A 15,448-nucleotide genomic window follows, 5' to 3' on the forward strand; every position below is an offset into this window, starting at 1 on the left:
TCTAAATTTAATGTATATAGACCACAATATCAAGGCTGGGTACCAAGGCGGCCATTCTTTAACAACTCAAGTAATCCAAATTATAATCCTCGACAAAATCAAAATTTTCCCCGGCCTAATCAAAGTTATAACCAACAATCCCAATTTAGACCTAGAATTCCAAATGAAAAGTTTCAAAGAAATAAACAACAAACTAGTCATTTCGCCCAGGCTTCCCAGGAGTTGCCTCCTAAGCCATGTAAATACTGTGATACGCTCGGTATAACCAATGCTTATCATTGGGGCCAAAATTGTGTAAACAAACCTAATTCTTTTATGACTGAGAATCAAACTCAGCATAAACAAGAAAGTGACCAACCACGAAATTGACAATTAATTGTATCCGGATACATACAAAATAAAAATGAAAACTATGAAAGTGACAAATACCCGATTTTGACAAATAAAACTATCTTGTTAAATATTGATACAGGTAGTACTTTAAATATCATCCCAACTAAACTTTTTGAAAAACTTAATGTCCAAAAAGAAAGAATGAACTTTGTTAATGTAAAACAAACAAAAGGTATTTTGCAACTTGACCAAACTTGTACTTTAAATTTAAAAATTGGAAAAATAGCTAGGTCAGTGGAATTTTATATTTTAAATACTGATCTACCTTATGCCATATTGGGTTTAAAGGAATGTAATGGGTTTAAATTTGTGATTGATTGTGATAAACAAGTTGTAATGCAAAATCGGAGAAAACTGATCACTTTTTCGGATTATAAAAGCAACTTGTCTTTACACATTTCTCCTGAAATCCAGGTTGCAACTGAACAAAAATACCAATAGAGGAACAAAACAACCAATATTGCAACAAAAATACCAATAGAGGAAATAAAGCTAAGAATAAAAATAAGAAAAGTAGAAATAAGAGAAAAAATGTTAAATCAAATAATAATAAACAAAAGGAAGAAGTTGTTATGGAAAATAAAATTTTGGACGTGAAAATAAACAGAAATAAAAATGTAAGCAAAGAGAATTCTAAGAAAAATAAAGCAAAAAGTAGACTTAAACATAAAGATTTAAATAGCAAAACTGAAAATAATCTTGAATTTTCAAATGTTCTTGAGAATAAATGTGATAATGGTGGCCAACATTGTCAAAATCATGTTGACGGAATTATGCAAATTCAAGATGATGAAAAAAATTTCCAACTTCAGGAAATTTTAGAAGATTTTTCAGATATTTTTGCTAAAGATAAATATGATGTAGGGACAATAAGAATTGAACCTCAAAGGGTAAGATTAACATCAGACTTACCAGTATCCTTACGAGCATACAAAACTTCCCCAAAACAACAAGAGGAAATAGATAAACAAATTGAAGAATTGTTAAAGCATAATATAATTAAAGAAAGTTCTTCTCCCTATTCTGCTCCAGTAAATCTAGCTTATAAAAAAGATGAAAATAAAAAAAGTAGATTGTGTATAGACTTCAGAAAATTAAATCAAATTACTAAATCGGATGCAGAACCATTACCTCTTATAGAAACTCTTATAGATAAATTAGGGAACAGTGTTTATTTTAGTAGGCTTGATATGGTAAGTGGTTATTGGCAAATTCCAATCAACCCTGAGGACACTGAAAAACTTGCTTTTGTCACCAATAGTGGGTTATACGAATGGTTAAGATTGCCATTTGGGTGGAAGAACGCCCCTAGTATTTTTCAAAGAACAATACGTAGAATACTCACTAAATATAAAGTTTCATTTGCAGCTAACTATTTTTATGATATCATAATTTATTCTAATAATTTTGAAGAACATATAAATCATCTAAAGGAAATTTTTGAAATATGTAGATTTGAAAACTTAAAATTAAAAGCTTCTAAATGTTCTTTTTTGCAAACTAAAATTCAATTTTTGGGATATGAAATATCTAATGGTGTAGTAACTCCTGATAACAACAACATTGAAGCAATTAAAAACTTGAAACCTCCAACTAATGTTAAACCTCTTCAACGATTTTTAGGTTCAATAAATGTGTATAATAAATTTATAAATAATTATGCTAAACTTAGAGCACCTTTAAATAATCTCTTAAAGAAAAATACACCCTGGTGTTGGACTCCCAAATGTCAAGAAGCATTCGAATTTTTAAAAAATGCTTTAGTTTGTAAACCAATTTTGAAAATATTTAATCCTAAATTACCATGTCATATTTTTGTTGACGCAAGTCAAAGTGGTGTTGGAGCAATTTTGAAACAGCCAGATGTTTCAGGTGTCTTACATCCAATAGCATTCCATTCTCGTTCTCTTAGAGACTATGAGAAAAATTATGCAATCACAGAACTGGAATGTCTTGCTATTGTTGATGCATTAAACAAATTTTATCATTATTTATTTGGAAATAAATTTACCATACATACAGATCATGCGGCTTTAGTTTGGTTAAAAAATGTTAAAAATCTAAAAGGTAGATTGTTCCGATGGTCTTTACTATTAAGTATGTATGATTATGATATAAAATACACAAAAGGCACCTTAAACTTTGAAGCTGACATGTTATCCCGTGATATTCCTGACAATATTGAAAACAATAGTAATGTTGATTTAAATAATGTAAGCCATTTTTCACATCTTTTGCAATTAGATGAAATTCGCGAAGCCCAACAAAATGATAATTTAACTGGAAATTTTATTAAAATAGATAATGTTTTGTGTATACGTAAAAAGGGTTTTACCAAAATTGTTGTTCCATTTTCTTTAAGGCATAAATTACTTGAAATTACTCATAAAAAATTTGGCCACCCCGGAATTCAAAAAACTATTAATTTACTTACTCCTGTTTACTATTGGGAAAATATTACTTTGGACATTACAAATTTTAACAAACATTGTCATACTTGTCAGATCAATAAAAAACCTAGACAGAAAAGATTTGGGTTACTTCAGGAAATGCCCCCAGTTGACAAACCTTTTGAAATAATTGCAATCGATAGTGTAGGTGGTTTTAATTATTACAATTCTACCAAAAAATATTTAACTTTAGTAATTGATCATCACACTCGATATATGTGGTCTTTTGCATCGAAATCAATAACTACAGAAACCTATGTTAATTTTTTGCACCAAATTTTTCAAATTCAAACCCCTAACAGTATTTTGAGTGATAGAAATGCCGCGTTTACTTCTTCCCACTTTAAAAAATTTCTTAAACATAGCAAAATCAAACAATTGTTAACTACAGCCCATAGACCTGAAACTAATGGAAAAGTTGAACGTTTAGGACAAACCATTGTAACACGTTTAAAATGTAAAATTAATGATTCTTCTAAAAAAATTCCTTGGCCTAAATTATTAAAAGAAGTAACTGAAGAATATAATTTAACTCCACATTCGGTAACTAAATTCCCACCAGCTTATTTAATGTTTGGCACTCTCCCATTTAATCATCCTTTATCTGAAGAAATTTTTCCACCAATAGAAGAAGCAAGGAAAATTGCAGTTGAAAGAACAAAACAATATCATGAAAAAAATAAAATTTATTATGATGCAAGATTCACTCATATTGAATTTTCCCAAAATGATACTGTAATGTATGAAGATTTTAAATACCCCAATACTAGGAAACTTACCCCCACTTTTTCCGGTCCATATATAATTCTTGAAAAAATTTCTGATGTTAATTATAAAATAAATAAAAAGAATATTCATAATAAAGAAAATACAGAAATAGTTCATATATCAAAATTGAGAAGGTACCACCCACCTGACAAACTTAAATTATGTCACGAATAAAAAACATGTAATTATTTAAATGGAATTGACTATATTTTATATTAAATTTAATGATTTTTCATTGTTAAAATAAATTAAAAACACCGAATATGACAACATTACACATGGTTCAATGAACATGTGGTCCCCTTTTTTCTGGAAGATCCGACCTTTCAAATTTTCTTCTTCAAGTTCAATGTTTACCCAATCTAAAGGATCTGGGGCGATGGTAGTTTCTCTCTGTGGTGAAAACCAAGAAAATTTAAACTTAAGCATCTATTGAAACTAGGATCTTCCAGCACATCATTGTTGAGACTAGGGACTGTTTTCCTCTTTTTGGGGAATACAGCCCCTAATCCAGCAAAAATTTTCCCCTAACAACACTGAAATCCTAAATTTCAGATTAAAGACCATTGTGTCAAATTTTTTTATACATTTTATTTTCAAGATGTACAAATCCTGAAGAAAAATTTTTTTTGGAAAAAGTGTCAATTTGTATTTCTCATATCACTTGTATTTTCATGTTTTTGAATATTTACATTTAAAAGAAAGTTTTTATAAATTTTCTTATAGTGAAAGTTTATTTTAATTGTGTTAGTATGAGTAATAACTTTATTTACTGTGATTTCAAAAAGGACTGAAAAAACTTAAATCACAAAAAACTATTGAAAATGAAGATCTAACACTTCATTTTGATGGTAGCGCTACATCAAATTATTTTTTCTCGAGACTTTCATGAAATTTTTTTTATATTGTGTGCTTATATGTATTTTTTATAGTTCATATTACTTTGGAATCTTGTTAAAAGTACAATTTGATTTTTTTTTATTGTGTCATCATAGGGAAAGTTTTGCAAAAAGATAAATTTTAAAATTTTTGATAATAGTTAAAAAAATTTCGGCGAGGGGGGATGTAACATAAAAAGCTTCAATTAATCTTTTTATGTTAGTTTCTTCGTTATAAAACAACTCCTAATTTATTACTACTTAATTCTTCGAATCGAAGCACTTTATGATACTTTAAAAGAAACCACATCCTGTTTCTAAATCTATTTTTAGCCAACTATACATAAATTTAAATAAAGATATTTTTCCTTTTAAGCCTTGTGAGAATCGCGTGATATATTTAATTAACCAATAGTAATTTCTGAGTTTTCCCTCTTTTCCCTAAATAGAGACATTTTAGGATTTTTTGCAAGATTTTCCCTACCAGAAAGACTGTTTGCTGATGGAGTAAACATCACTTCTTCGCTCCCACTCAACTAAGAATGATCAAATAAAAGTTTCTCTGATTTAATTTAAATCCTGTGTCTGTTTCCCTGCTCGGTTCGACTGCATCATTTTACAAGCCGAGCAGGATTTTAAGAACTGATGAAACGGGCGCAGGATAATATTAAATGCTTCTTCAAAACATAAAAATAAAAAAAAAATAACTAAAAGAACACACTTCTACTATGTTAGAACATTTGAGCCTATTAACGAACGAATCGAAGACTTCACAGAGAATGCTTAGCAGTTCATTGCCAATGCTGCGAAATTAATTGGATTTGGATGAACCTTGAAAGCTTAGTCTGCAAATTTATCAATTTCGGCGTTAGTTTTACATATATATATATATATATATATATATATATATATATATATATACTCTAAGAACACAAGTGATTGAGAAATTCAAAATGAGGAATCACATGGGGTAGAGATTGACAAAAAGCATGAAATTAAAACGCACGAAGCAGTTTAGGAGAAAATTCAAGTAAAAATCAGACCATAACAGGTAAATCAATAATAGATTTAAAATATATCCTTCCTAACAATAGGCAGCAAGAGGCCATCAGGATTCAGGGAGGTGCCTTGTTACTAAACAATTTTCTTACTATTTCCTCAATTCCCCTTTTTTATTTTAGAGTTTGACCAATGCTGCTTTATAAACTCATATGTGGTTTTTGAATGAAAAAGTTTTTCTCTAATGTGCTTGAAATTTGTAGAATGGATTATTATATGTTTTCAATCTTCAACAAGCTGACAGGTACGGCAAAGCTGAGTTCCCCCGAAGAAACTGGCCTTATGTTGCCCATGACAGCCCTGATTAGTTAGGAATTGATTTAAAAAGAAATTTCCCATGATTTTCCTCGTTGGAACTTTCGGGAGGAGTTCGAATGCGTGCCTTCCCATTGTAAAGCTGTCACTCCATCTCTCCTACCATTCAATCAATTTTTCCAGTTCCAAAGTTTTTCTTGCAGTCCGCCTGCTGGGATCTTCAAACAGATCGACCGTTAATCTCTCACAGGCTAATTTGGCTTACCTATCAGCCTCCTCTTTGCCCATATTGCCTGCATGTGATTTTATCCAATGTAAAACGATATTGTTTGCGAATTCTTGTTTAATTAAGTGAACTAAATACTCTTTAGAGTTGCTATTTTCCAAAGCTTGCAGGCTAGACAGGGAATCGGTATAAATTGAGATTTTATCTGCAATTCTTTGTTCTTTAATCCAACGAATCGACTGGAGAATGGCTCATTATTCAGAATTAGACACGGAAACGTGATCAGAGATGCGAAAAGTTTTTTTTCCAACAGGTTCTCCCTCCAGATAGGCCACGAAAGCGCATCCTGTCTAAAATTCATTGTTAACTAAAAGTTTCGATCCATCTGTGAATAATTCTTGTCCCTTATAAGTAGGTAAATGTAGTTGATATTTAAGTAAAACTTCTTCACCCGGATAATAAATATAGGTGTAGGTACTGGTTTATAGATTATGTGGTCTTCTTCATGTTGGAAAATATTATTAAGTTGAGCTTCAGCGTTTACGGTCATATCTAAAGGGATTGTCCCAGCAAGTACTTGGGGAGCGTCAATAGATGTAGTCGTATGCTTTAGTGATAGATAGTGAAGAAGTTCTTTCTATTTTTTTCCAATCCATTAATGATTCTTACCTGTTGCGAAAACCAAATTTCAGCTACATAGAAGATAAGTTTCTGAGTGCTGTTTAGGTAGATGAATTTCCGAACATCAGGGCCAATCCCCCAGTCAACCCCTGAGATCAGTTTAGCTTGAAATTTAGTCACTTTGCTATAGATACAGTCAAGGTGGGGCACCCAGGAAAGCTGATTGTACAATTTAAATCCCAGATAATCTATGGTTTCCCTCATTGAAATGTTAACTACACAGTGTTTTATAGTTGGTCGTCTTAAGACCCGATTGGCCTCAGGAAATACCATGGTGACAGTTTTTTTGGTACTGAACAGAAGATTGTGAGACGCAGCCCAATTTTCAAATTTCGTCATAATCATAGTGGCTTGGGGTTCAAGTCTATCAAGAAATGTTCCGTTGAGAAGTAATAGGAAGTCATCAGCGTATGTGATTATTTCCTTTTCCCTTCCCCTTCAAGAGGATTCCCTTTTCATATTTAAGAGAGCGTTCGCTATAAGTAGTCATAAGATCGGTCCCAGAATTGACCCCTGTGTGTCTCCTCTTGCTAAAGGCCTCTCCAACTTCTCATTCAAACAGAATCCTTCTGTTGTCCAAAAAACTTGAAATCAACTTAACCAAGTCATAGGAACAGTTGCAAGAATTCAATTATTCGATAATTTTGTTCCAAAGGACTCTATCAAAGGCACTTTTGATATCAAGGGAAATACCCAGTGCGGGATGTTCATTATCCTTTATTTTCTTGGTTTTCTCATAACCTTCTCCTTTATTTTCTTAGTTAGAAGTAGTAAGTTCTACCTCTCCCAAAACCGTGTTGATCTGTCTGTAGAATGTTATTAGATTCAAGGTGAAACACTAATAGATTTGTTCAACAAATTCCCCCAAACCGGAAGAAGAGAAATCTGACAATATCTTTCAGGTTGGTATAAATCCTTTCCAGGTTTAGGGAGAAGAATTAATTTAGCTTTTTTCCATAATGTAGGGAAATAATTTAGAGAATGGCATTTGCTAAGGATTTAATGACTTCGGGAGAGATATTGTCGAAACCTGCAGCTTTATTGTTCTTTATACTATTAACAACAGCTGTAATTTCATTCCTAGTGTATAGTTGATCCCTGTTACAACTTTAAGGTTCCGGCAAAGGAGATGGGTGTTGGTCCAATGGGAAATGATATTCCAGGATAGTTTCAATTGTGGTTTTTTTAGTGGTGATTATAGTTCCATCTGATTTATGCATCTGCAGCTTTATGCAGCCAGGACCAAAGCATTCTTTGGTTACAATATTTTTAAGATAATTCTTTACTCTATCCTTTTTCGTTTTGTAATGTTTCTTTTATAGATAGTTTTTTTCTTTTTTGTCCTTTCAGCTTTCTTTTTTGTCCTTCAGATCCTTTTCAGCTTGAAAAAGTCTTCTTCTTCTATTGATGTTCAACTCCGTTGCCTTGTATTTTTGAACCCGACCCGGAAGATAAAGGAGCTCCTGGATCAGGTATTGGGAAAAATTTGCTTTCGTGGAGAACTTTAAGTTGGAACTAAAAAGCAATTGCGTTACAAGGAGAGAAAAAGCACGAAAACCTTCCACGGTTAGCTTGACTGCAGGGGGACTCTTGCCCGTGATCCGTCTACCACTGAGGCGGGTTTCGTATCGATCAGTCATGGCAGGGATTCGAACCCGGTTGACCACATTGGAAGGTGAACGCTGTATTCCCTGAGCCATCACGGCTCATCACGACATTTGGTATAAAAATTTAATACTAAACATTTCCTGTATTACAGTTCAGAAAAGCAAATTGAAAGATATTTGCTCACTACTATAAAATTCACAAAAAATATCTTTTAGTAAATATTTATTATGCTTCATTTTTTTAAAATTTAATAATAATAAAGAAAAATACTGCAAGGTATATAATTTTTACAACACTTTAAAGAATGCAATTGTGCATAGCAGAATGCATATTTTGAAAAATCGGTCGAATACTTTCTGAGAAATCGAATCTTAAATAGCTGACTTTGCTAAAATTTGTTTTCTCAAGAACTATTCGATCGATTTCATTCGAATTTTGTTAAAATAATTCTATATTGAAGAACCTTAGAAAGATTTTCAATATAAGATTATGTAAAAAGTTTGTACAAGTTTTGTTTTAAAGTCTATTATCAAATAAAATAATAAATATTCACTAAAATTGTTCTTTTTGCATCGAATTACCTTCGGGTAAATGAATTTTATAATTGCGTGTACAAATGTTTTAATTTGCTTAAAAAAGTAATCAAGATATGGAGAAATACGCAAAAAGTATACTAAGGGGTCTGAATCTTGAATCGCTCTCCTGATCAAACTATAGTTACCGTGTTTCCCAGATTACAGATATCCCCTTTATTTTGGAATTTTTCCTATATTTGTTTCTGAAATCTAAATAAGACAAGAGAATCGCATATTTATTCTAGGAAAGTAAGTTTTCTGTCTGAATTCATAACTTAAATTATCTCTTGCACTAAATAATTAGCATATTTGAAGTCACTCCCTCGAACCATTAAGATTGAGTTCATGAACGTGAAGATCCGATCATTATATCAAAAGTTATTCAGTGTGTTACATTTATTATTTTTTTTTTGCACTGTGCAGCTATAAGAATTATTGAAGCTGTAAATCCGAGTTATTATCCAGATAGAGATTTGTTTTTAAAATGCACAGACTATTCTGTAAAGCACACAATATTTTTTTCTATTCTGCTGAAACGCTTTATCACGAAATATCTAATAGAGTTTCGTTTCCAATGAAGTATAACTATTTAATTAAATGCTTGTATTGTTCTTTTACGATAGTTCTTTCATGTTATTGTCTAAATTTCCAGTTTATTTGTTTATTAAACAGCAATCATTTGAATAAAATTACATTGCATTTGCTAAATTTCACTTAACTCTCTTAAAAGTAATTTTCAGCGGGTTGTTGGAAAATTAAAAATGTAAATTATAAATACAAAACAAAACAAATTTTCAATCAAAAACTTTATTTATTTCTTCAAAAATTATAGGAAGAGATCAATATGAAAATACAACAGGACATAATATTCACACCGCACCACAGACCAAACATAAAAGTCAACATTTAAAAACATCAAAATTTACAACGTTTAATACACAAACAGCGAGCAATATAGACACATTAAGCAGAAATTTGCAATTAAAATGAATAAAAAATACTTATCTCGAAATCTCAATTTTTTTAATATAAAATATGAAAGTATTGTAAAGAATCGGAAAAAAATTCAAACCAAGTGAAACATAGAAAAGAAGGAAAACTGGCCACCATGGTCAAAAACAATTTTTTTAATTTAAAAATTTCCATACATATTATGATATTTTAGTACTTTCTTTCAAATTAGTTTTTCATTTAATAATTATTGATGTCATAAACTTATGTTAAACAATTAACTTTTGTTAAACAATTTTTTTCAAACCAAGTAAAACATAAAAAAAGAAGAGAACTGTCCACCATGGTCAAAAACAAGTTTTTTATGTTAAACATTTCTATAATTATATTATGATATTTCACTATTTTCTTTCAAATTAGTTTTTCATTCCTTAATTATTAATATCATTAACTTATGTTAACCAATTAACAACTTAAGTAACTTTAATAAAAATGATTGAAAAAAAATATGCGAAAAATATAAATAAGAACGTCGCAAACAAATATAATTTGTTAAATTGTCTGGCATTTTACATCAGTGAATGCTTTTTCCAGATCCACTGCGACTTATTCCTGAAAATGGGCTGGATGATCCACCACCAAATCCTCCCATGCCACCATATCCACCCATACCTCCTCCAATTCCACCATAGCCTCCCATTCCACCTCCTAAACCACCCATTCCACCTTGCATTCTCATTCCACCAACATTTCCTCCATAACCTCCAGATCCAGCTAGAAAACAAAAGCATTTAATTTATTAATGGGAAATTTGGCATGATCAGTATAAATATAATCTGATAAATATTTCATCCAGAACCCCATAGAAAATTTTAAAAATTGTTTAAAACTTTCTTATGTTCAATAGATATAAATTTTTGTAAGACCAATAGTTAAAAGTTTAATTCGTCGAGCAATTAAAACTTTGTAATACTTAAACTCATTGTGAAAGAATTATCAGCTGAATTTTCTTTTTTAATATTATCAAGGAATTAAGCGCTGTCAATAACTAGTCAGTTTACTTTTCAAATCCTTAATTTGCTAAGAGAATAATCAGCAAGGTTCTAATATGCATTTTTCTACTATGTATACTCTATTGAATGTATAATGTGCAAAATAATCGGACCTCCCTTCTATAATTTTTGATATAATGATCGAAGTGTTCACGTTCTTTACGAATCTTCGCAAATCTTGGACTCAATCTAAATGGTTCAAGGTGGTGATATCAAATATTCGAATTGATTAGTGCAGACTATATTTTAAGTTACGAAATCAAACGCAAAAGCGTACTATTTCTGCATCAACATATCTTTTTTACGATAGATTTAGATTTCTGATCCTCAAAATATAAGAGATAGCTCCAATCTGAGAAATATGGTTCCAATAATTTGGTAAGGAATACAGACCAAAGTTTGAACATTTTAATTTTAATTAAAATTTTTGCGCATTTCTTCATGTCTCGAGAATTTTTGAAGCAAATTGCTCACAATTATATATGTATGAACGCGGAACGAAGTGTTTAGTCTCAAGTATGCTTGGTACGTATTCTATCGACTCCCTTAGCGGATAAAAGGGAGAGACAAACTTGCCCAGCACGAGCATAGAACCCAGCACTGCGGCATGAGAGTGCGACAAGGTAAAATTTTGCCAACAGACGCCCTGCTGAAAACTTATTTAACAATCATTGGTGCGAGAAATATGAGCGAAAGACAATTCATAGTAGCTGAAAGCAGCCGAAGAACTAATTATCGTGAATGAGTAAAATTCCTCCATTAAACTTTACCTTGATGAAATAACTTCAGCTAGTAGTTAACTGTTATAACTAATAAACTATACTATTTAAACTATAATAAACTAAGTTAATAGTTAACTATTTTTAATATAATAATTGCTTTTAGCAATTGAAAGGTTGTAATTTTGCTTTAAATAATTATAATTTCCATCCAACATAATCGCCATTTTTATTACCTCGTCTTGTGTATTTTTCTTGTATTCCTGCAGGTGCTGGTTCGGCTATCATGTTCACATCAGCAGGACTTTCTGGTTTACTGTCTGTACCTGGTTCATTGGTCTTCACTGTGGCTTGGAATCCAGCTGCACCGGCTGTGTACTGCACTTGTCTGTACAATCCTTGTGCATCAGTATAGCCATAAGATCCTTGTACATTTCCACTAGAATCTCCCTCTTCATTTCTGAAACTGTTTGACCCCATGCCATTGGCTTGGTAGTTGAAGCTGTATGGTTTAGGCTTAGACAAATAATACAAAAAAAAAATCAATGTAAGAAAAATGTCTCTTGAAATCTAATTGGATTTCGAATAATTTTATAAGTATCTCACCATTGCTCCTCCGTATCCTCCCATTCCGCTCATGCCTCCTCCATAACCACCCATACCTCCTCCATAGCCACCCATACTTCCGCCATAGCCTCCCATACTTCCCCCATAACCTCCAGATCCAGCTGGGCCGACTCCTAAGCTTTTAACAGTACAAACTAGTCCTATGGCAAAGATGACGATCTGAAAGAGTAAAAATTTCAAATGAAATAAAAAAAAATTTATAATAACAAAAATGTATATTCTTTTCCGAATTTTTCAAATTTGCATATTTTTTTTCGAACCTGTCATTAAAAGATTTTTAACAAAAATATGCAAAAAATACATATTTTTTCCACTACTTTTACCAAAAATTAAAATTTCAAACCTTGTCAATAGGCTATTTCTCCGTGGGTAATAATTGCACCGAATATCATTGAAAATAAATTTAAAAAAAAGTCCTATCCCTTCTTCAAATCATTATTCAATTTTAAGAGATGAAAATATTGAATAGAAAACATTTAAAATAATACACTATTAGAATTTTCATTTTGAAATTACGGTAAAATAATTGGAAGCAGTTTGCCCATCCCAGTAACCGTAATCTTAATGGTTTAGGATATTTTTTTTACCTTTACGGTTTTGAAACCATACGGTTAGGAAGCAGTGAATAAAAAGCTATACGATTTTGCAACCATTTACAGCTAGCATACCATAAAAATGAAAAACCGGGCATGCTCCGTGGATGCTGCGTCTTTTATACGTGAATGATAGTTTCTCATTCTTATAGTCAAGGTCACCAATATTTATTTATTATATATGCTGTATATTATAGTCTCACGGGAGATTTCCTTAAAAATATTCTCTACAGAGGTTGCTTTTTCAAATTATCCTTAGTAAAACGCTCATAGACCGGAAAATTTACGGATCTTTTTTCCGGTTGTTATTTTATCATAATCGTAAAGAATACGTTCTAGTGATCTTCACAATCAAATCAAATGAGAACAATATTATTCCTTAGATTTTTAATAAATCTTGAATCTACGCTCTGAAAGTTTCCACATTTAAATGAAATGTACATATTTTCGATAACTTTATATTCCCATCATCAGTTAAAGTTCTTTAGCAAACAAGTTCCCACGGTTTCCAAGCTTAAATCAAATAAACATGTATGTGTATATATTGTGCTTCATTTTTTTTCTACTAGTCATATAACGAAGATGTTTAAAATATTTTTGATTTAAATCAAATAAAAGCAATATTTCGTCTAGATATTTAATAAATCTCGAACCTACGCTCCATTAGTTTCCACATTTAAATTAAACAAACATATTTATAAGCACATTATATTCCCCACATTACTAACAGTTCTTTGATAAACAAGTTCACTCGATTTCCACATTTAAATCAAATAAACATGTTTATGATCATGTTGTGTTTCCGCTATTTTTATTATTCCTATAATGAGGATACTTTAAAGATTTCCATATTTAATTCAAATTAATAAATTTTTCACACATTATATTCCTTATATCGCTAACAGTCATCTGGTTAAAAACTAAAAGGATTTAAATTGAAAGTCTTACATTGCAAGTTATGCAAAAAACACTTTTCAATAGTTTCAACATTTTAATGAAATTAACACTTATTTGTTTTCTTGTTCTGATTATATTTTTAATTATATCAACACTTATGTTTATACACGTAGTTTCAGATTATATTATATGTGCTTAGCTTTTTTATAATAAAAAAACTGAATTGTCTATAGCATTTAATCGGTGTTGCTCTTTTTGAGTTAAGATGGCAGCATATTTAAAATAATTTTTTTTTAAATTTCTTAAAAAAAATTTAACTGGCACAAAGATTTGAAATTTGAGTAAAAAATATTTGGCTTAATCAAAATAAATTTAGAAAAAATTAAGTTTGAGTGTTACTCTAGTAATCTGCATGGTTTTTGTCAGATTAATATAAAAACATGTATGCTACGTATAACAACAATAATATCATTTGTTTTAATTATATAAATATAACAAAGGTTTGTAACAAAATTGAAATAGTAGTTTACCAATTTCTTATTGTACTTATTTGTTTGCAGAAAATAATTGTTTAGTAATAATTTTAAAGTTTGCTTTTATTCCTATCATTACAAAATCTTTAGCCATTTCAATTCCTACCATTTCAAAATTTGTTTATTTTTCTTATTTAATTATTATTAAAATAAAAAAGTAATTTTAAAAAAAATTTAAAGCAATATATATTTAAATTTATTTATTTATCAATTAATTTCAGAATTTAATAATTGCAAAATTAGGTAACTTTTGTTAGAGAAATAGCTTAGTTAGACTCAAAGAATGATAATCATTGAGAGAAAGGATAATCATTATGACAGATAAAAATATTTAAACTAAAGGTGTTTGAAAACATTTCAAATCTTACCTGAGAAAGCATTTTTCTTTTAAAACTTTCTACCTGAGATAAAATAGGATAAGATATAGAAGAGTACTCCGAAGCTGTGGTTTGTGAAATCTTTGAATTGAGTATCAGCTTTTATAGTCCTTTCAAACTCAGAAGTTGCTAAGGAATCTCGAATGTAACACCCACGTGACTGTCAAGTTATTTTTTTTTTAATAGCAGCAAAATAAATAACATTCTCAAAGGATCAAGATGCCTCGGTAATTTTTCGAAAATATATAGTTCAAAATCTTGAATGGAATTAAAAAAAAAAGCTAGAGAATCTTTTGAGAAAAGAAAGAGACAATTTACGTAAGTAGGTGAAGTTATGATAATTTGAAATCGTTTGTTAACAGAAAAGTGTGTTCTTTAATAATCTCTCTGGAATTGTGTTTTTTTTTATTATAATCAAAGCAAGTTGTTAAAAAGAAAAATAAATAGTTACAAGTTTCCAGCACATTTAAAAAGCATGTTATGTATTTATTAAATAGTTCTTCATTTACGCTATTCATAACGAATAATATGTTTTGAGTTGCTTTAAATTCTTAGCTCTATTGAATTTAAATATGGCCTTAAATCATTGGAAAGACCTTTTCTGTTTTAGTAATCGGAAATCATTATTTTACATAAAGTACATTTGAGTTGAAAACTCAATTTCTTGCATTTTACTATGAATAAAAAGTCTTGAAACTGAAACAATTTCGGCTTTTGCAAGGGAAATTATATATTTGATTCTATATTATTTTTTTTAAACCCTAAACTTACTCCCATTCTCCAAAATGTGTTTTTATGGATATATT

At 30.3% G+C, this 15,448-nt stretch overlaps 1 protein-coding gene across 1 annotated transcript in view; it reads right to left on the minus strand.

The window, feature by feature from the left end:
- Positions 1 to 14,729, minus strand: part of LOC107444305 (uncharacterized) — a 33,945-nt gene extending 19,216 nt beyond the window's left edge. The window contains exons 1-4 of the mRNA XM_087155493.1: positions 14,634 to 14,729; positions 12,222 to 12,401; positions 11,852 to 12,131; positions 10,425 to 10,618 (exon numbers count right to left, since the gene is read on the minus strand). Coding sequence (XP_087011619.1) covers positions 10,425 to 10,618; positions 11,852 to 12,131; positions 12,222 to 12,401; positions 14,634 to 14,645 — 666 coding nt within the window. The 5' untranslated portion in view covers positions 14,646 to 14,729. The remainder of the gene's footprint in view (positions 1 to 10,424; positions 10,619 to 11,851; positions 12,132 to 12,221; positions 12,402 to 14,633) is intronic.
- Positions 14,730 to 15,448: the final 719 nt, after the last annotated feature.

This window comes from Parasteatoda tepidariorum, chromosome 2 (assembly GCF_982258835.1).
Source record: "Parasteatoda tepidariorum strain Cologne lab strain chromosome 2, Ptep-v5.0, whole genome shotgun sequence".
Taxonomy (NCBI): Eukaryota; Metazoa; Arthropoda; class Arachnida; order Araneae; family Theridiidae; genus Parasteatoda; species Parasteatoda tepidariorum.